The sequence below is a fragment of the Aspergillus aculeatinus genome, assembly GCF_003184765.1.
Source record: "Aspergillus aculeatinus CBS 121060 unplaced genomic scaffold BO66scaffold_20, whole genome shotgun sequence".
In the NCBI taxonomy this organism is placed as follows: Eukaryota; Fungi; Ascomycota; class Eurotiomycetes; order Eurotiales; family Aspergillaceae; genus Aspergillus; species Aspergillus aculeatinus.
In genome coordinates this window covers 416053-437027 of record NW_020291489.1, presented here as the reverse complement: position 1 = coordinate 437027, position 20975 = coordinate 416053, and the positions used below count along the sequence as shown (strand labels likewise).

At 51.4% G+C, this 20975-nt stretch overlaps 5 protein-coding genes across 5 annotated transcripts; 3 read left to right on the top strand and 2 right to left on the bottom strand.

The window, feature by feature from the left end:
- The first annotated feature begins 929 nt into the window (after positions 1-929).
- On the top strand, positions 930-3704 carry BO66DRAFT_75377 (putative serine-rich protein). The gene is made up of 3 exons (XM_025653568.1): positions 930-3183; positions 3247-3443; positions 3495-3704. Exons 1-3 carry the CDS (start codon positions 1308-1310, stop codon positions 3531-3533), a joined length of 2112 nt encoding a protein of 703 aa, XP_025504781.1. The 5' UTR covers positions 930-1307; the 3' UTR covers positions 3534-3704.
- Positions 3705-4592: 888 nt separating this feature from the next.
- BO66DRAFT_391400 (lysophospholipid acyltransferase) lies at positions 4593-6869 on the bottom strand. Its single transcript, XM_025647249.1, has 4 exons — positions 6700-6869; positions 6582-6626; positions 5374-6492; positions 4593-5317 (listed from the first exon to the last, which is right to left on the bottom strand). The coding sequence occupies exons 1-4, from the start codon at positions 6719-6721 to the stop codon at positions 4824-4826; spliced, it is 1680 nt and encodes a 559-aa protein (XP_025504780.1). The 5' UTR covers positions 6722-6869; the 3' UTR covers positions 4593-4823.
- A 418-nt stretch (positions 6870-7287) lies between these two features.
- BO66DRAFT_391399 (Sec1 family protein) lies at positions 7288-9380 on the top strand. The gene is made up of 2 exons (XM_025647248.1): positions 7288-8476; positions 8548-9380. The coding sequence occupies exons 1-2, from the start codon at positions 7544-7546 to the stop codon at positions 9184-9186; spliced, it is 1572 nt and encodes a 523-aa protein (XP_025504779.1). The 5' UTR covers positions 7288-7543; the 3' UTR covers positions 9187-9380.
- Positions 9381-9619: 239 nt separating this feature from the next.
- On the bottom strand, positions 9620-14572 carry BO66DRAFT_348504 (TRAPPII-specific subunit TRS120). Its single transcript, XM_025644654.1, has 3 exons — positions 14134-14572; positions 13050-14035; positions 9620-12994 (listed from the first exon to the last, which is right to left on the bottom strand). Exons 1-3 carry the CDS (start codon positions 14297-14299, stop codon positions 9695-9697), a joined length of 4452 nt encoding a protein of 1483 aa, XP_025504778.1. The 5' UTR covers positions 14300-14572; the 3' UTR covers positions 9620-9694.
- A 199-nt stretch (positions 14573-14771) lies between these two features.
- Positions 14772-20783, top strand: BO66DRAFT_391396 (histidine kinase-like ATPase domain-containing protein). The gene is made up of 3 exons (XM_025647247.1): positions 14772-15286; positions 15345-20378; positions 20438-20783. The coding sequence occupies exons 1-3, from the start codon at positions 15159-15161 to the stop codon at positions 20505-20507; spliced, it is 5232 nt and encodes a 1743-aa protein (XP_025504777.1). The 5' UTR covers positions 14772-15158; the 3' UTR covers positions 20508-20783.
- Positions 20784-20975: the final 192 nt, after the last annotated feature.

Genomic DNA, 20975 nt, shown 5'->3' with positions numbered 1-20975 from the left:
GTCTGAGTCCATTCGACTTTGGGTCGCGGGGGGGGGGGGGTGGAAGGCGGATATTCTTAGATCAACGCGAAGCGAAATGACCTCAGCCAGGCTTCAATCTCGTTCGCAGCAGAGCACAATTCCGTCCTTGTCTTTGAGTTCCGGAGACATGTCGATCTGCGACCACATTTGTCTTGGATCCGAACGGCGAAGAATAATGTTTGGAGCCGGGAGGGAGACTATCAACATTCGAGAGAAACCGTACTGTCCATCGGGCCAGACCCTCTCACAACCCTTTCTCCCTGGCGGCCATCCCGCGCCATCCCGCTAGCTGTCCGCCCCCCTCGCAAGTTTCGAGGCGACCATGGGCGGAGCAGGTAGGCCACCGTCTGCCCAAAGGGAAGTCGGAAAAAGTGACGAGCTGCAGGCTGCAGGACCATCCCTTTTGACCACCAATCGTGCGGTTTCAAATGGCGCTCTAGAGCGTGCAGTCTGCATGACCCCCCTGGATCGAGTAGTATCCCTGTTCCGGAAGCCAAAGAGAAGAGGGGTGCAAAGACAAGTCTCTTCATCTCTCTTCATCTATTGATCTCATCCATGGTTCACCGCCGCTGGGAACCCGGACTCCGGGGCGTTTAAATATTACGGCTTAGTCCGGCCTGGTCGTTTCAGATTGTGGTCCCCTTTCCTCCAGTCTTCCTTCCTTTCGCCGCTCTTTTCGAATCGTTCTTTGATTATTTTCCTGGTCTCGGGTTAGACACTCTTTTACTATTCCAGTCATTATTCTCTCGTTAATATCGCGCCCCGCCCTTATTAAGCTGGCTCCATTGGGGGTCTTGACTCGCTCTCGCTAATCCAACTCCGGGCATTTTTTCGGTCGGATCCACTCTCCCTTGGCTGTAGTGCCCCGGTGGACAGCTTAGTTACGCTCCCTTAAACCATCGCGTCGTCGTTTCTGTGTCGAGACATTCTTCATTGCATCATAAAATTCTTTAGACCACAACAAACATCAACGGGGCCATCGCCGGCAACTGCGGGTTGTCAATCGCTCCATCGAGCGGTCCGTTTGTGTGGTCGCTTGGTGCCCCGAACCGAGCTGATGATCGAAGATCATCTTGAATCTCCATTCTTCGTCGTCTCCAGTCCCAGACCCCCCAGTCGGGCGTGAGCGTTTTGTCTTTTCTGTTCTTCAATCTACGTTTCTTGCTTCTTGTGAACTCCTTGTCGATTATAACGCCAGCCTTACCGGGTCGCCGCCCGCAGGTTTAATCGACAGCCCGACCTTAATAACTGGTGTATAGTGATAATAATGAACTAATCTGCACAACATGCGCTCGACTGGACCTTCAACGAGTCTCCCAGCACGGAGAGCTCTCCACGAGCGCAATCCGTCCCAGACGAATGAGTCCTCCCCACCTGCGTCCCTCCGAGCCACGAGTGATAAACACGCCGGTCAGGAAGAACACGATGTGTACTCAGCTACGCCGTATCCGACCAAGCCCGAGCAGATTCTCCTCCCGCGGCCCGGAAAAGGACATGAATTTATCCCGGATGCCCGATTCCATCTCGACGAAGCACCGGATCATTATGCTGGGAATACCTCGACGGAGTTAAGCCACATTGCCGACAGCAGCTTTTTTCAGCGGTCCGCCAGTGATCCTTGGGATTTATCCTCGACGTTCGATGCCGCAAACACCCCGTCGCAAGTATGGGAAGACGATCCGTTGTCGAGCAAGTCATCATTCCCCGATCTCTTGCCTCCAGAAGACAAACCCACCGGCCCCAAGTCCGATTCCGCTTCTATAGCCGCTTATTCAGATGAGGAACCGAATACATTACCCCTGGTCCCTCCAACAATCAAGCCCGTGATGTCACGAACCTCATCGCGTCACCCATCTGGTCCGGAAACCCTTGGCTCAGGCCATTCTAGCCCGAACGTGGTTCCTATCGGACCTCCATCTAGTCCGAACTTCGTGGCCCTCGACAACTCGAGTTTGAACTTTGTGCGCCTTGGTGCCTCTTCAAATCCAGGCTCGGTTACTCGATCTAACTCCTTATCGTCTTTAAATTCCTTGGGAACGGTCATCAGGTATATTGGAGCGGCTCAATGGACTCACGGTTCATCCTCCGAACAATCGAGCTCGCTTTCGCGTTCACGCTCACAATCATTCCGGTCTAATCCCTCCAATCAGGTGCACCCAGTCCAATCAAACTCAACGCTTCCACGCGGGCGGAGCCATTCTCGCTCTCTCACATCCTCATCGCGGAGCGGGCCGAATTCCGATATCCAGGCGATCGTCGACAGCGGGGTTTTCTTGCAATATCCGACAATACGCGCTCCTTCATCGTCAAGCTCAAGGGTCGATGTATCTACTTCCGAGGTTGTCGCGGAGCCCACCCCCCCGGAACCTACCACTGATTTCTCTTCGGATCGCTTCAAAACTCATTTGTCGACAGTCACATCTCGATGGTCGGCAGAGTGCGATTCGAACTATGCTGAAGGATCTAGCAACAACTCTCTGGCAGAGCCTAGACGGCCTTCTCCAGCCCTGGTCCGCCTAAAGCCAACGTCTTCATCTGTGTGGCTTGTGAATGAAGTGGAGGACTCGGACGGCGACGAACAGCAGGACGATGTGGCAAACTTGCCCGCGCGCCCCTCGAACCCAGCAGTGCCCAGCAGCCTTTCGTCCGGATCTAGATCCCGACGAAGCAGTATGCGAAGCACCAAGCGGCCGGGAACAAGTTCGACCATCCATAACATTTTGCCCAACTGGGCTAGGATGTACTATGGGCGCTCCGAAGCGCAACCTGCCCAATCAGGTTTACCCACGGTGGAAGGAAGTCGCCCACCATCCTTACGGCCAGCTACGGCGAGTACAAATGGCGCTCTTTACCGCATGCCCACAGCTCACAGCCATACTCGAACAATGACTAGTGACCTCCGAAGCGTACGGTGGGAGGCACCACCGAGCGATCCGCGCGACCCTCGAAGCCATTGGGTAAAAGATCCAGAACTCGAAAGAAGGGACACCCGCAATCGGCTACGCAGCAGCTGGTCGCCACACCTGTTGCCTGATCGACGTGCGACGGGCCCACGGAAGGGCACGCGGGGAGCTCCATCCCTCGACTCTAGGATGGAACCTCTATTCGGTCGGCGAAATATCCAAGTCTGGTCATTTTGTGTTGGGTTCATCTTCCCTCTTGGTAAGTATCAGCCTGGTACCTACGCAGTCTGACTGCAACCTGTGCTTACTCTGCGCTCGTTAGCCTGGCTGGTCGCCTCATTCCTCCCTTTGCCGAAACAACCGGAAATGGTTATGCAGGATGACCCCGAGTCCCAGCTCGAAACAAGCCTACGTATGCGACTTTTCGACCTTCAGAGAAGACGCTACGAAAATGCCCGATGGTGGAGAAAGCTCAACCGGTGGATGAACCCTTTGGGATTAGTAATCGTCACAATTGTGGTAAGTACTGCATGAGCCATGCTCCTGCTCCCTCGACTAACAATATGGCAGATCACTTTAGCAGTTGTCGGTACAACAGTGGGCTTCTAGGGTTGATCAAAACCTGAGCCCCCTGTTCTATGTTCTTTGCAAGTCCATCGCGCTTGCAGCTTCTGCCTGATCAGGGCGCCGAGGTACATCGGCTGCCTTGGCGCTCCCTGCGCCGGCCATGCCTGCGCCTGCATCGCATTGTGTATGCTCGAATTGACTTTCGCATCGCAATGCTTGGAGTCGACTCTTTTTACCTGTTTATACCCCTTCATACGCCTTGATTTCACCTGAGCGCCGCCTGCTCGATGCGCCTGCAATATACTCGCATTCGGCTTCCTCTGCCCCACGGCTGCTTGGTATATCATATTTACATATCACTCTCGACACGACTGGCATGACGTGATGTTTATAATGTTTTTTCTATTATATTTTCTGGAGATCAGTCTCATATTTCCTCGACAAATAGGTGTTGGTCCTCTATCTTATGTCTATCCGCACTATACCGAAACCGTCTATCTGGTCAAGTTCATTGGGGTTATTCGATTATCTGCAAAGTGCATGCATAGCGTTGGAATTATCTGGGGTTTCACGACGCACGATGGATATATGTTACTGTTCTTTCTTTCATTTGTCTATTTTCATGTCGCCCTTCTCGATGCCCGAGTGCTGGTGAGAATGGTTTCTCTGCGGGTTCGAGTTGGGATTCACGAACTATATAGCAAAATCAACACATAGGTAGATATATATATGACACAATGGTTAAATTAGACAACGGTGCTTAGGTAGATCATCTAGATGGTAGGCGAGATTTCTTTCAACGGATACGGAGAATGGCTGCTCAGCCTGTAATGGACCCGGTCTGATTGAGTGACGATAAACAACAGATCACGGACATTAAGCCATAGTTCAAAAAGACAACCAACTGGATTCCAAAACGTCACAAATCAAGCAGCGTCGCTCAATATTGATACAAACAAAAGGACCCGAGATGAACATGCGCAAACACGCGAGCGCCGGGAGCCAAAACACAAAATCTGAAGTTACAGAGTAAGTTCTAAAAGAGCGGCGATAGACCTTGTCTACCACGCAATCGGCGCTGAATCAGCCGAGGTGGCCAGCCTCCCCCACCCCCCGCCCATCCAGCCCGCGCATAAGTCACCGGTCTTTAAACGGCCAAATGATGGAAAAACCATCTGACCGTATTGAGTTCGCACTGGTGACACTAAGGAGAACATGAGAACATAAAGAAAGAGAAGGCGCCGATCATGTGAAGGGCGACATTCAACAATAAATGAATGACCCGTCCATACAATGCATTACCACCTCTCAAATGTAGAGGAATCCTGAGAATCAGGGAAGCTTACGCCCGATCTTGTTCTCGACCGCGACTTTCAGCTCTTCGCCCGTGGGCATAGTAGCGACACTGCCGCGCCTGCGACGGGACTCGATCTCAGATATGATCTCCTGGACAGCGTCATCAAGTTCCTGCATGGCGTCGCTGGGGAGACCGAGTGTGGGCGGTTGTTGCAGCGACTCGGTGCTGGCCGTGCGAGGGGCGTGTGGCGGGCGACTGGTGCCGCGGGCTTTAAGCTTCTTGACGAGGATAGCCTTGGCGGGGCTGGCGAAAAAGACGATCGTGAGAACATTGCTGACGATGCCGTAGAAGTAGACGCTGCGCCAGACGGCGACAGAGGTGCCGAAGGAGAGGAAGATGAAAGGCATCACCGTGAAGGACATGGTAATTTGAGTGAGGAGCCAGCTCACGATATCATAATAGCGCTTGTAGGGGCCAGGCTTGCTGCCATCAGGAGTGAGGAAGAAGGGCCGGACATGACGGCGGAAATCTGAGGTTCGATCAGTATAAAAGTTCCCGCAGTGGGTGGAGAATCTGGGCTCTTACTTTTGGCGGCGGTCTGGATGATGGAGCCGAGAACGAAGGTCATGTAGTAACCAGGGTAGAAGCCGTGCCAGAATGCACTGGTGGTGAAGGTGGCCATGCTGGCACGGAATCCAGGCTTCTTGCCCTTTGGAGTGACACGCAGGTAGACGTAGTTCCGCAACCAGTGGTTAGTGTTCTTGTTCCAGCTGCCCAGGTAGCCGTGGGAGTTCTGGGCTGTCTCGAGACTCCATGGATCCACATTCTCGAGCCGGTTCCAGAAGACTGTGCCCGACTTGGGGTCGAAACCGTTGTATCCCATGCCAGAGAGGATACAGGCACCCTCTGTCAGCGACCAGACACCATAGTACTTGCATCGGGCGGCAAAGCCGACCATGTGCATGATGAAGACCCGTCTGAGGAAGGAGTAGTTCATGTAGCCCTCTCCGAGTAAAGTGTCTCGGCTGTACAGGGAGCCTAGTTGCAGGAAAACCAGAATCCAGACTAATCCAACTAAAGCTTTCTTCGTAGCAGGCGTGCCGCTTCTGGGGATCTTTCGCTTCTTCCGGGTCGGGGGCACCTTCGAGGGATCGGTTCCAGGAGGTACATCGAACAGAGTCGTGTCAATCCAGCGGCGGTAGTCGACATAGTCGAAAGCCGGGCCAGCGAAGAGAGATGGGAAGAAGAGCACATAGCCCAGATAATCCAGAACACTAGGGAACTGAGTGATCGCGGCGTACTTCTGGGCATCCGAGAGCTGGCTTTGCGGCAACCGACCATCATGAACGTTCCAGCAAAACGCGGAAAGCTTCATGACCAGGACCATCTGAGCGCCTGTAATATCCACCACCTGCGCATCGTCGACGATTTGGCGATAAATATGATTGATGGACATGTGGCCCATCAGGAAGACGAAACCAATCCATGGCATCAAGGATCCATCGATGTAGTAGGCGATCAGGTAGATACCAGCGGAGCTATAGGCCAAAGTGCGAAGACCATCCCACAAATCGAAGAGGCCAACGATGTAGAACAGCGATACGGCGATGATGAAAACGTTCTTCTTCCAGGGCTGAGCATCGGGGATTCGCTTCAACAGGCCGGCCAAAGGATATGAGAGGAGGAATGACGCAATGAGCTTGACTGTGCCGAGGGAACCAAACAAGCGCGGAAATCAGCACTGGCGCGCAAGTCCAACAAATGGGGGGAGTATGGAGTATGTATAAACATACGCTCATCAATGGAAGCTCCTGTTGCCCTTGCGGGATAGTCGAACACTGGTACCAACAAGGGGGGGTCAGTCTACCTCTCTTTGGAGGCCATGAGGAAAGTTGGCGGCGAGCGACATACGGAGATCTATAAAGGGCAACATGATGTTGCAGGAGCAATGGAGGGAATAAATGTAGGATAGTAGTGATCAATACTAATTAGTAGAAAGGAAACGAGATATGCATGAGTGCGGTGAATAAAGACATCTGAGAAGTGGAGGAGAAGAAGAAGAAGAAGAAGGGGAAAAGAAAGAAAAAAGAAAGAAAAGCCAGCCAAAAGTGTTGAGATGCGAAAAACAAAAAAAGGCGAGCTGGTACGGATACTCAGTACGGAGTACGGATACTTACTCTCTCTCCATCACATGGGCATCGTCATCTGTTTCTTCCCGCTGCTTGGCATCTTCTTCTTCTTCTTCCCTTTCTTCTCTACATCTCCACTTCGTGTCAACAACCCGTCCCATTTCCACCCCAACGTCTTTCTTGTCGCTCACGCGCACCCCCTGTTCACATCATCCTTGATGTCGCCAATTCCTTCTGGTTCTGATTCCTGAGTTTCATCTTAACTTCGCTTGCTGCACTCCTCCCTCCTCCTCCTCTTCCTTTCCCCACTTTCCCCAACACTCCCCCGGTCGCCCAACATGGACGTTGTTGCCGCGGTTTCGGGATACATCTCCAAGATAGTCACCGCAGGCGACTCTTCGGCTTCGGCTTCGGCTTCGGGCTCTTCATCCTCGGCCAAGATGAAAATCTTGCTCCTTGACAGTGAGACAGTGGGACTTGCGCAGATCGTGTCGAATAGACGCCGTATGTGCGTGCTAACGGCTCTGGAATAGGTCCCCATTGTCTCCACCGCCATTACTCAATCCGCCCTGTTGAATCATGAAGTCTATCTGATTGATCGGATCGATAATGCTTCTCGGGAACGAATGCGACATTTACGGTGCCTGTGCTTCATACGACCATCCCCCACCTCTATCCAATTCCTGATCGACGAGCTTCGCGAACCGAGGTACGGGGAATACTATATCTACCTCAGCAATATCATCCGCAAATCCTCACTCGAGAGGCTTGCCGAAGCCGACTCCCATGAAGTCGTTCGCCTGGTCCAGGAGCACTTCGCAGATTTCCTCGTGATCAACCCGGATTTGTGCTCCTTGAACCTTGGATTCCCTCAGCAGCGGTTATGGAGCCAGTCGCCAGATTTGTGGAACCCCGATGCCCTACAGAGAGCCACGGAAGGCGTCATTGCCATCCTATTGTCCTTGAAAAAGAACCCGTTGATTCGCTACGAGAAGAACAGCTTGTTGGCCAAGAAACTGGCCACCGAGGTCCGCTACCAGTTGACCCAAGAGGAACAGCTATTCAATTTTCGCAAGACGGATACGCCGCCGATACTATTGATCTTGGACCGGAGAGATGATCCCATCACGCCGCTACTCACACAATGGACTTACCAGGCCATGGTGCATGAATTGATGGGCATCCACAATGGTCGAGTGGATCTGAGAGACGTGCCCGAAATCCGACCGGAGCTGCGGGAAATCGTTCTTTCTCAAGACCAGGATCCGTTCTTCAAGAAGAATATGTATCAGAACTTTGGCGATCTGGGCCAGAACATCAAAGAATACGTGGAGCAATATCAGGCGAAGACGCACAGCACAATGAACATCGAATCGATTGCAGACATGAAACGCTTTGTTGAAGACTATCCCGAATTTCGCAAGCTTTCCGGGAATGTTAGCAAGCATGTTACCCTGGTTGGCGAGCTGAGCAGACGTGTGGGTGAAGAGGATCTTCTGGACGTGAGTGAACTGGAACAGAGTTTGGCTTGCAATGACAACCACGCGAATGACCTCAAGGTATGCATCAATATGGTTACATCTGAACTAACCTAGCACCCAAGGATACCCGATTGACCACATATTTACAGAATCTCCAAAGAGTAATACAATTACCAAAGGTGTCAGCTGAGAGCAAGTTACGGCTAGTGGCATTGTATGCCATCCGGTATGAAAAGCAGCCCAACAATGCTCTTCCAATTCTCCTGGACCTGCTGGTCACTGCGGGCGATATTCCTTCGTACAAAGTCAACATCATCCCCAAATTACTCGCTTATCACCATTCCTTGCAGGCGCCTCCGGTCGCTGGTGGCTTCTCAGACTTGTTCGAGTCCACTTCCTTGTTCTCTGGTGCGCGAGATCGCTTCAAGGGACTCAAAGGTGTAGAGAACGTCTACACGCAACATTCTCCGCGCTTAGAAGCCACGCTTCAGAACCTGATCAAAGGCCGATTGAGGGAACTCCAGTACCCCTTTCTCGAGGGCGGGGGCCATACCCGAGACAAGCCTCAGGACATAATCATCTTCATGGTTGGTGGCGCAACCTACGAAGAAGCCAAAATGGTCGCTCAAGTCAACGCTAGCTCGCCTGGAGTGCGGGTGGTTTTGGGTGGCACAACCATTCACAATAGCACAAGCTTCCTGGAAGAAGTTGATGATGCTGTGAGCGGTTGGCCCGAGCCCGGGCCCTCGACTGCCGCTGGACGGTTGCAGAGGGCTATTGGGCATTAGGTATATTCATGGGGGCTCTATTATTAATATATCCATTGTTCATTCTCCGTCTGTAGCATGCTACTTTGCACTTTGTACCGTCAGTCTGGATTTTACAAACTCGCACTCAAGATCGCGGCGGCTGTACAGCTAAGCGGGGCTGTAATGACATGAGGCGCGATCACCAAGTAGAACTATTGTAGGTAGTTGCAGAGCCTACACAGAGTAATGTGAATCGTCTGAGACCGGCACACCAGCCAACATCATCGACCGCTCTACAGTTACAGTTATGCCGTCATTCGGAGGGCCTATCCGAAGCATTAGTCCGAGGTGCGAGAAGCATGCTTAATCATCTCGACAGCCTGCATAGGAACGCAGTAAGGAACAAGAGAAGGAGAGAGAGGGCGAGAGAGGGTATATATGTATTACGTCTAAAGAAACAGTTCTCCTTATACATAAGCTGAATCGAGGGGAGGCATTTATCCATCTATTCATTGTGTGTGCTCCTATCTCCCAATCGCTTGGCGTTTCAATCATGAGCGTTCATAACACAGGTCTCTTTGGCGTGCCAGATGCGACGCTTTTTGGCCACGTCCGCACCGAAAGTATCGGTGATGATACCGTCTGCGTCATGGAAGGCGGCCGCTTGTGCAGCCGCCGAATGGGCGTCGCCGCCTTCGCCTCCAGGCTCCGACTTGGGCGCCAGGAGGCGAAGCTCCTCGACTGTGGCGCCGAACTCATACTCGCCCCGGCAGAGAGCCGTGACGCCGACGGTGGCGGTCGTACTTTTCCCGCCATTGAGAACGGGGAGCACCTGCTGCAGCATGCCGGTCCAGGCGAGACGCCGCGAGAGGTCTAGGGCCACGTTGCTGGGCTGGTGGCGGAGACTGGGCTGCAGCCGCAGGAGGGAGTGTAGGGGCCTGTTCGAGCGGTTGAGGATCGTGACGGTGAGGTTTAGCAGCTCGTCCGTGCGGACGTCGTACTTGGAGTTTCCGGTGCGGACGGCCGCGGCAGTACTGGTTGACTCAGCATCGGGCAGCATGGGTTCCAGGGTGTAGGTCACGCCGATGTCGTCGGATCGGAACGCGTCGACCATGCGGGCGTTGAACCGGAGGTTGCGAAGGTCGATGATCCCAACGCGGCCTCCGGCTTTCTCTTTCCAGTGTCCGGATACCCGGCGGAGGAGCTCTTCGCGATACCAGAATGCTTCGCGGGAGGCCGCCTCGGCGTCGAAGGAAAGCTTGTGGGCGCTGACGACGAATTGACGCTTCACGCCCGTGTTCAGTATAGGGATTGATGCGTGGGGGTTCTCTAGGTGAACCCGAGGAAGTACGAGAACGAAGCGAGATGTTTGCCCCGGTTGCAGTTCTCCATGCACAGTATACTGGCCCTCTGAGTCAGCAGCAACGTCGTGGGCTGAAACCTGCTCAGACTCCACAGGCTGCTCCTGGACCTTTAAGGACACGGACAAAGGGTTGGGCCAGGCATTGCGCAGGTCTAGTAGGCAGATGCAGTGATCAGGTCCGTACTTGCCGTGGGCAAGATGGGACAGCACCGGTGAGATGGCACCGGTATCAAGGGATTGGCTATCGTCAGATTCGCCTTCCACCATGCCATTTTTACGATTCCACCAGGCAAAATCACTACTGAGTGGTAGGATATCACACCGTGCGATCTCAGCACTGGCATTGACCGTAGCAGTAAGCGGGACAAACAGTTGGCGGGTATAGAAGACATCAGGCAAACCGCTGTCCGACATGCCAAGGTACGAATAATCGATTTGCACGGTAGTGTCCTGCAAGCCGGGCTTTCCGATGATTTCGATGGTGAACGTAGCACTTTGACCTGCCGGGATCGAGTAGTCTTCAGGGTTCGAACCTTGCCGGCGCCAGCGCAGCGCAGGTCTGGTGAGGTTCAATTCCAGCTCATAAATTTCGACAGGAAGGAGGTCTTTGTTGCTAAGCGCTGACTGCACCTGTCTGGTTGTGGAGTCCTGGAAAGTAAATAAGATGAAATTAAGCGGGCACGGTGACGCATTGCGAAGCGTAATCTCGAAGGAGCTGAGTTCGCCTTCGAGTACCATGATTGCTGACTGGGAAAGAGACAACGACTCAATTGCTAGAGAAGGTTGTTTACCAATGACCCTGACTTCGCAGGCCGAAGTGTCAGGGCCCTTCTTGGGTATTATTGTTTTACCGTCTCTGGAGGTGGTCGAACTCCAGGACAGAGGACGATCCACTGCAGGCTTCTTAGCAGCTAGCCCTGTGCGTTTGAATTTCACTTCTGTCTCTGGCTTCCATAATGACTGAAAGATCGGGAATTTGCGCTCCCTGCAGTGCCTGACCTTGACAATGCAGCCAGTAATGTTGAGCGCACCTTCTTCAAGGGCTTGCCCGTAAACAGTGATTTTCTGCAAGGAAAGAGGAGGCACTAATACCCACTCGGCCACAGCATCCAAAGGCACGCCATCGCCATCCAGGCTGAGCTTCTCGATTTCTAGCTCGAAGTCATAAGGATTCTGAAGCGAGACTTGGAATGCCGCATATTCACCCGCAACCATCAGAACCTCAGAAGCCTTGGTATTTGCCTTCGCGAAGGGATTATAGAGAAACGGATCCTTGGCTGACTTTTCGCGATCCGCTGCAACGGCATCCAGATCTGTTTTGGAGTGACGAACAGGTCGTCTGGGATCCGGGAGGGGCAAAAGCTCAACACCCCGTACTAAGAAGTCATCCCAATATTCCGCTTCCAGCTCGGAAGCGCCTAATCTCTTGGCCGCGCCAACAGTTCGTTTGATGTTATTCAAGAGCCGAATTTGCTCGTCACGAGACAGGCAAGGCGGGTTGAGTTGGGTCTCTGCGAGCATCAGGTCCCCTCGAATAGTTTGAAGAAGTTCAACTGTGAAGCGAAGCACACCATCAAAATCTGGGAGTGCCTCACATGAGCTGATAGCTGCCTTAAGAACATCGATTTTGAGGTTGAGGTCCCCATACTGATCCAAGTTAGCATGCCGGAAAGATCGTTCGACAATTGCGGCCACGGAGTCATAGTCAGGGAAAGCATCGTTTGGACTAATAGTAGATGATCGTCTTTTTTCCCATTCGCGATACGACGATGGCTGCACGCCATATGTGTCCCCTATGACAGCGAGTAGCGAACGCATACTTTCTTCCATGTTGCCTGGGCCAAGGTCAAGAGCATTGATGTCAAACGCGGTGTCCGTCAAAGACGCCAGCCCAGCAGCAGGATGGACCCCCACTTCTGCTGCGCCAATCTTACGCGCCTGTACGAGGGTGGGAATCATAAGCGAGAGAAGTTCTCGTAGCAAAAACGCCTTCTTTCGTGGTAGATCGAGAATGTTTAAGACGGATATCACACCCACAGTGATAGGTATGGCATCAGTGGGAGGGAGATCTGACCCAGGAGATAGAGGTAACGCGCGGAAAAGCAAGTTTGCAATCTCAGACTTCCGAAGCATGTTGAGTCCACGGGGCCGCTCCGGGCGGAGTAAAGGCATCAGAGGCTCGTTTGTGACGATGTTCTTCAGCGCTACATCGTCCAAAGCACCATCACGAATTCGTGCGGCCGCCAATAACCTTGCCAGACGGACGACAGTCTCGGAATAGACTAGCTGAGGCAATGGTTCATCGGTGATATTAGCGGCGCGGTTATAAAGATTCAGTATATTGTTCGAAAGATCTGGGAGTAGGTTGGACAGGTTCTGAAGAGATATGATCCGGTTCCCTGCGGAGGACGAACTCGAGTCAAAGGTAGTATTGTATGACAGCTTCGATGACTTGTCGGACACGGGGTAGCATACAGGTGGTATCTTTTCGGCGTAAGTGACAAACAATCAGCGGCAAAATCCATCCCAAGTGACATACCTGAAAGTCCATCCCAGCCCAAGCGAGCATCAGCAGACAGAGAAGAATGGATTCCAGCGCTTTGGCATGCCACACATAGTCACTACTGGCTCTTGCATTGGATGCAGCCTCGACAAGCTCTTTGAGAGCATCAGGCCATCTGCCTGCCTGGAGAAATAATGTTCCAACAACCACACCTATACGTCCTTTGATCCGGTTTTTTGTTCGGTCTGTTGCGCTCATGCCGCTTACCGACATGCGATCACGACTGTGCTCTTTTGACGATGGGAGCGAATGTGGCTTGCTTATCGAGTTGGAGCGGTTGGCTAGTTGAATTGACCGGGTTATTTCGTCGAATGTAGTAGGCGTTTCATGGTCACCAGGAGCAGGCGAACCTTGATTAGAGCTTCGGGCCGACTCTGATGCACCGTTGGGATTGGACGGTAGCTGCGCAGGCATCGTCATCCGGTGAAATAGGCGATCTGTTGGGCGCGGGCGTATGTCGGGCCCTCGATGTGGACCCCAAGATGATGCCCTGGGGGAATTGATAGTAGGAATACTTTGAATGGTCTTGGCGAACTCATCTAATTCGGATAGGAGCAAAGATGTTATGTCGCATAATACCGTTTTCATTGTAGTAGCTTTGGACGCTTCAGGTCGCGGCACCCATGAAACATTATCCGGGCCATTGAACAGTTTCTCGACACCGTCATAGTCAAATATCAGAAGCTGGTGTACCAATGCCCTCAGGTTAGTCTGCTTTAGTGTTTCCAGTTCCTGTCGGAGTTGCTCCAGTTCGGTTGGCTCTGGAGGCCGATCGACTGCTGAGGATTTATCCCCGTTTTTCGTATCTTCACCTATTTCTGCTCCATCGGCAATCGCAATTACCACCAAAGGCTCACGGAATATTTCGAAGGGAAACAGCTCCAAGTGGGAGGTGGGCGGTACGGAATAGGTGAGGTCATAGAGAATCATCCCGGTAGGGAACGCCAGCGGGGAGAACATGTCTATGGAGAGAGATAGCTGTTTAGTGTGATTGTCGATTATTGCTGCTCAGAGGGAGTGTAATCAATTGGAGCGCCATGGAAATAATTTGTTAACATACTTCGATTTGGGCGCGCATCGGGACTAATATCACCCAAGCGGACCACATTCTCGGCTTGAAGTCTTGCAGCAAAGCTCAGGAACCGGGATCGCCTGATTTTGCCAATGGGCAGCAAAAGCGCCCTCAGACGCACTGGGGCAATGGGAGAGAGAGGATCGACCCCCATTATGTCGTCCGTATCCGGTTGATGCAGTCGCGTTCACGGTTGTGCGCAAGACTGCTTTCCAAGCACAGCGGGCAGGCGGGCAGGCGGCCAAGCGGCCGGAGGTCATACGAAGCGCTATGCACGACGCAATGGTGAGTGATAGGTAGGTAGGTAGGTAGGTAGGTAGGTATCGGTCAAGGTAACCTTGAACACTGGTTGGCTCTCTGTAATTGTAGTCTGGGGTCACCTTGACCAAGGAAACGATATGCATCGAAGCATGACCGACAGATGAACAACAACCCCGGAATTGATGAATTGGTTGATGCTGGCACCGAGTCGGAGTGTTTACCGCCCGCCCCTCTCCCCTTGCTGACATAATGGCTAACTAAGTTAGTTAGTTATCCATCAGCTGGTTCAAGTTCAGTCAGTCAGTCAGATAAGAAACTGTTCCCTGATAAACAATTTAACTCCGCGGTTGTCTCCGTCGGTTTACCTACAAAGCAGTCACTCAGTCGCCATCGGACTCGGTCCCAGTCAGACAGGGATCCCTGCTCCCGATTCTCTCAACTCTTCCCCTTTTCCTCTTTTTCATGTCTGCTCTGTGCTGTTTATAGCTCTCTTTCTTTGTTTCCAAACAATCTTCTATACGCTGGTGCCTGCGTTGCCATGGAATGAAGCTCTAGATCTTTTGCGTTGTTGTCTTTCTTTTGCCCAGGTTTCAGCCACCTTGGATAATAATTGACCTCAAGTTACCCAATAACTTGACCTTCCTCGAAATCTCTCTCTGTTGCATCTGTCTGAGAATATTCCATCCCCGAGGGTTCTCTTGTCAAATCATCGGGTCGTTCGTCCGTAATATTCTTCCTGTCAGCCTGCGAAGATGGCGCAGAAGATCGATTTTAATGCGCTCAGGGCGCGCACTTTGGGGTCTGGGAACGATGAAGAGGCGGTCACAGTGGACACAAGGGGCTTGATCTCGAAAGTTCTTGCGCGATACTCGGGCAAATGGTAAATATCTTCCAAACCCTTTGGACTCGACGGATTATCGCTGATGCCATACGAACAGGACTGTTCTGCGCGAAATGATACAGAATGCCGCGGATGCGAACGCCAGGAAAGTAACTATCAAATTCGAGACACTACCTTCAACCACGGTACCCTTGCCTCCAGCTCCCGATGAAAACACCTTGATTAAGCATACGATCTCCCATCATACGCTTAAACGCCTCCTCATATCGAACAACGGTCTTCCTTTTAGTGAAAAAGATTGGTCAAGGCTGAAACGTATTGCTGATGGAAATCCTGATGAAACTAAAATCGGAGCATTTGGCGTCGGCTTCTACAGTGTCTTTGACGATTGTGAGGAGCCTTTCGTATCATCCGGAAAGGAGGCAATGGCCTTCTATTGGAAAGGAAACGCACTTTTTACACGCCGGTTACAGCTGAACGAAGACGCCAACCCCGAGACCACGTTCGTTCTGGACTATCGCAATGACTCCACCCCAATCCCTTCGCTGATGCAGCTATGCCAGTTCTTATCCAGTAGTCTTACTTTTGTCAGCCTAGAAGGTATAGACTTGTGGCTAGACGACTGGAAAGTGCTGCAACTTTCCAAAAAGACAGCCCCAAGTGTTGACCTTGTCATTCCAAGAGACATCGATACAAAGACGCCTCACGGACTGATGAAAATCCAATCGGTTACTCGGGAAGTTGCCCAGGTTGACGCTGAGTGGATGCGAGTTGTCGAATGGAAACCAAACCTAAGCATCTTCAGCGAGGGCCTCCGTGATACTACAGGCTCGTTACGTACCTTCTTCTCACGACTCACTGGCCAAAAAAGCTCGGAAAAGCCGTTGAAGACCGAAGCCACTGATAATGTGAGCGACATCGGCGAGATGATCAAGACCTCAAAGGCATCTGTCTTCCTTCACATCAACACTGCTAGTATTCAAGCGTCTGTCGGTCAATCATTGAGCAGTGAACTTGAAAGAGCAACTCGGAAACCACCACCGAAGAAATCGACAATCGCTATCTTGACACCTTCATATGATACTACTTTAGCCTCCAGAGCTTCCGGCCTGGACTCTGAGATTCTTGCCTCTATACTTCCTTCGAAAGATGGAAGGATCTTCATAGGTTTCCCTACCCATCAAACAACAGGCCTCAATGCTCATATATCGGCACCGTCTGTGATTCCCACAGTCGAGAGGGAGAGTATCGATCTCAACACTCGATATATCAGCAAGTGGAACCTTGAAATGCTAAGGGCGGCCGGCATCGTCTGTCGTATTGCCTGGACTGCGGAAATGGCATCCATAAAATCCAGGATACACCCCGGAAAGAACGATTCTAACTCAACCAAGATCCGCAAAGATGATATAATCGACATACTTCCCGAGGCCATCCATACCGCAAATCAATTTGTGTTTCGTGAATCGACCCCATCTTCCGTGCTGGGGCAGACAATAGAAGACGCGTTCTGGACGTGCAACAAAAGCTCCTCGATTGAAGTTCTGTCAACGTGCGGTGTAATTCAGAGCCATCAAGCACGCATAGCTCCCAAAGATCTCAGTTTCATGGATTCGATTCCAGTTTTGCCAGATGCTTTCGTGACAGGTGCTAAAAACTTTGTCAAGAAATTGACGGACTTTGGCCTGGTGACTGACATCACTGTGTCTGACATTAAGAAAGAGTTGGAGCGCACTACGTTGCGTTCCAATCAAGTCAACGAGTTTCTTGTCTGGCTCAGTCGGAAGGCTGTTGCGGGTCAGCTCGATACTTATTCCGTTCAAAGTATCCTTAGTGTTGCAGTGGCAAGCGACGAAGAGAACGCCGACTCACAGGCCAAACTGATTGTCTTTGCGGGTATCGAGAGCTTTCTGAACCCGCAAAGAATACCAGCAAGCTTGCCATTGCCACCATCCGTGGCACCGTTTAAATTCACGAAGAACCTTGGAAACAGAGAGCTGGAGGCCATGGGATGGACAGAATTGCAGGTCGTCACCTGGATTCTTTGGCTGGTTGAAAATGCCGGCAATCGAAACATGCTCTCAGCAGCTCATGATATTACTCAGAATCCGTCATTTTCCGCGCAGGTTCTTCCTGTCATATCGAAGCAATGGGAGTACTTTAGTCCGACATCGAAGCAAACAGTGAGCAATGTGCTGCAATCGAAAACCATTATTCCAACCAAGCTGGGAATGAAGACTCCACCCGAAACATATTTCTCTTCTGTTCGACTATTCGATGATTTACCTGTTATTCACGGTCTTAACGGTGTCAAGGAGAAGTTTCTGGCCTCTTTGGGAGTTCGTAAAACAGTTGAACTTGGAGTTATCTTCGAACGTCTTCTGAACTCATCTGAGTCTTCGGACCCAGGGAACAACAGCGAGCGGAGGTGGAGCCATGTCGATTTGATACGCTATCTAGCATCTGTTCAAGCAGACATACCTTCGAAGGATATCAAGAGGCTCAAGGACACGAGCCTTTGCCCAGCTGAATACCGCGATGGGCAGACTTCTAATGAATCCAAGCGCGCTGAGACAACGCGCTATAAGATATGCGAATTGTTTGAGCCCAAAGATTCACTTCGTGCGCTTGGATTGCCAATTATTCAGTGGCCCGGAAAATATCTACCCAGCAGCAATGAGGGTAAATTTTTATCAATGCTTGGCTTAAGGGCTTCTCCATCCGCTGCAGACTTAGTTGATATTATGGCGAGAGCAGCCTCAGAGAAGGACTGGAGTTTGCACACAAGAGCCATGTCATATTACATCGCCGAGTATCATACAAGCGGCTATGCTATATTCGACTGTGGCGCAATCAAGGTTCCATTCCTACCTGTCGAAGGGTCAGACACTTTAAGCACCCCTGGGAAATGTTTCACTGAAGAGGGTGCTACACTATTTGGTTTTCAGATTCTCCGGAAAGATCTTCACCCCCATGCCTCAAAGTTTGGAGTAAAAGAGCATCCTGCTTTGAGCGATTGTTTAGATTGCCTTATACGCCTGCCGCCATCTACAAAAAGGGACGCCCGGGTGGTATTCAAGTACCTTGCCGGAAGGGTATCGGAACTCAGATCCCGGGACATCGATCGTGTTAGCAATGCTCAGATTGTGCCCGTCTCGACTGCTCATGGTACAATGGACAAGAAGTCTTCTGTGCGTCATGTGGCGCCCAAGCTCTGTTATCTGGGGGAAGGCGAGGATTACAAGGATATATTTGATTTCGTCGATTTCGATCAGGAAGCCAATCTATTCCTTATGGCAGTGGGATCCAAGCGTGAGCCAACGAAAACCGAGCTTGCCCATATGCTAGTAAGAGAGCCTGCAAGAGTATCGGCCACTTTCCAAAGTGCAGATAAGTATCTCAAGTTGCTTAGAACACTTGCAGAGCATCTCCCGGTGCTCAAGAAAGACCGGGAATTGTTTCTGGAGATGAAACGATCTGCGTTTCTTCTATCCAGCAGGGACATAACGTCTCTCGCTCAGGCGAATGTCAGCAATGATGTTGCGGGCTCAGAAGACGAAGACGAAGAACAGAGCATTAAGGAGTGGACTCTGACCGTCGCCAAGGATGCTGTGGTTGTGGATGACTTTCAAAGTTTCAATTTGTTCAAGGAACATGTTTTGGCCGCTCCACAAGAAGAGCTTCTAGAGAACTTCTACCTTTCTTTGGGAGCAGTGCCGCTGAGCAGCCTCGTCGAAGAGCGCGCTCATTGGGGCGCAGTGGCAGCCGATCAGAGTCCAGCAACTAAATTACAAAAGTTGATTCACGAACGCACGAGACTCTTTCTGCATGACCAATCGTCGGATTCCATACGACACGATGTACGCTGGCTCGAAAAACATCTACAAGTCCAGGTGGTACAATCCATTTCTCTCACACGATCTCTCAAGGGACGGCGTATATCTCATACTCAGAAACGAAGTGCAATCATCACCCAGCAGCCATCGCGAAACTGGATGCTGTGGATATGTCCGGGCAGATACGATCTCTATGAAATAAGTCAGGCTCTGGTACATCTTATTCTTGCTAGGCCGAAGCTTCATTCGACTTTGACCTTGGAAATGCTCCTCAAGACTGATCTTTTGGAGTTGAAAGCTCGCGGGTACAATGTAGAACGTATTCTCAAGCAGAAGGCCCAGGAAGCAAGGGTGGCAGAAGACAGGCGACAGAAGCAGCTTGAGGAGGAACGACAACGCTTGCAGGAAAGAGAAGCCGCTTGGGCTCAAGGCCAGGCTCAGGTTCAGAGCCAGAGTCAGATACGCTCGCACGCAACGGAAGATGAGCGGCAACTCATGCCAGGGGACTTCCCAGATTCTCCCTCGAGCAGGAATTCTACCCGTGATATGCAGGTTGAAAGGTCGGATCAGGCCCAAGACCAGAAGCCGCGCGGGTTTCTGGCCAATTTGACCAAGCGGTTTGGGCTTGAGGGTAACCGGTCACCTTGGAATGCCCTCGATGGGGAGTCTTCGAACACGCCAGTCCCTGGACCTTCTGAAAATGCTACACCTCCTCCGCCTTACTCCGTCCAAGATCCACAGCAAAAATCTCGTCCGGAAGCACCGGTCGCTGCCAACTCTCCTCATCGCCTTCAATCCGAATTGCTTTCGGCGGTTCAGGCGTGTCGACCCCATGGTTCGTCCGATGTCTACACCCGACCACAAACGAATCAGGTTACCGAAACCAAGTCCTACTGCGATGAGAAACCAAGCCACGATCTTGAATTTGTGGCTACCCTTGCTTGCGGCATCCATGTGTTGTTTGTCAAAACCCTTCCAGACCGATCGGCCTTCCTGGCAAAGAACAGTCTTGGAATCAACGTCTTCGCATCCCTGCTGATTGACTGTGCTGATGTCTTTTCCCTACGCTTCGACATTATCAGCGTCTTCTATGACCCCGGAAAGACCATTGGTTTCAATCGGGCCGGTAGCATTTTCTGCAATTACTTCTTCTTCCAGCAGCTGCACGAGAAGCAGCTGCTCCAAAACTCTGCCGGCGCTCGATCCGAAGCACTGATTTATTGGTGGGTGATCTTGTGCCATGAACTGGCGCATAATCTTGTCGAGGATCACAGTTCTGCACACAGTTTCTACACGTAAGTTCATTCCGTCCTCAGTTTCAGGAGGATGATTCTAGGTACTGACAATGCTGCAGTGAAGGATTCGTTGCGCAGTACTTCCCTAAAGTGGCGGCCAGGCTAGTGACCCCCAATCAGGGAAATTGAACCTCGAGCGGAGGTTGATGATGATGATTTGGCATTGGTCACCTCGTTGGTTGAGTCTTCGTTGAGTTGGGTTTAGACAGACATGTAACGTCTACTGTGGATCATGCTATCACGGAATTTTTCGGCATGGATCAAGCGTCAGATGACTTCCCATAAGTCTATAATATAGCTCTAGCTGGTGTCGAATACTCGAGTCCAATTCAGAGGATGCGGGGCGTCTTCAGGGCTTGGTTTTATGGCTATCATGTATGTACATTCGTGGTGAATAGGGATAGATAGACCTACGCATAGTAAATACATACCTATCTATTTTTCTAGAAAGTATATATCATGTGTACAGTAAATTAAATTGAATTTGAGGTATAATACTATGTACAAGTGGCGGCGATGAAGTTCGGACCGAAGCAGATCTTAAAGTTTTCCTCCGGTATTTTCAGGAACCGAGCGGGTGTGTTCCGTACGGACTGT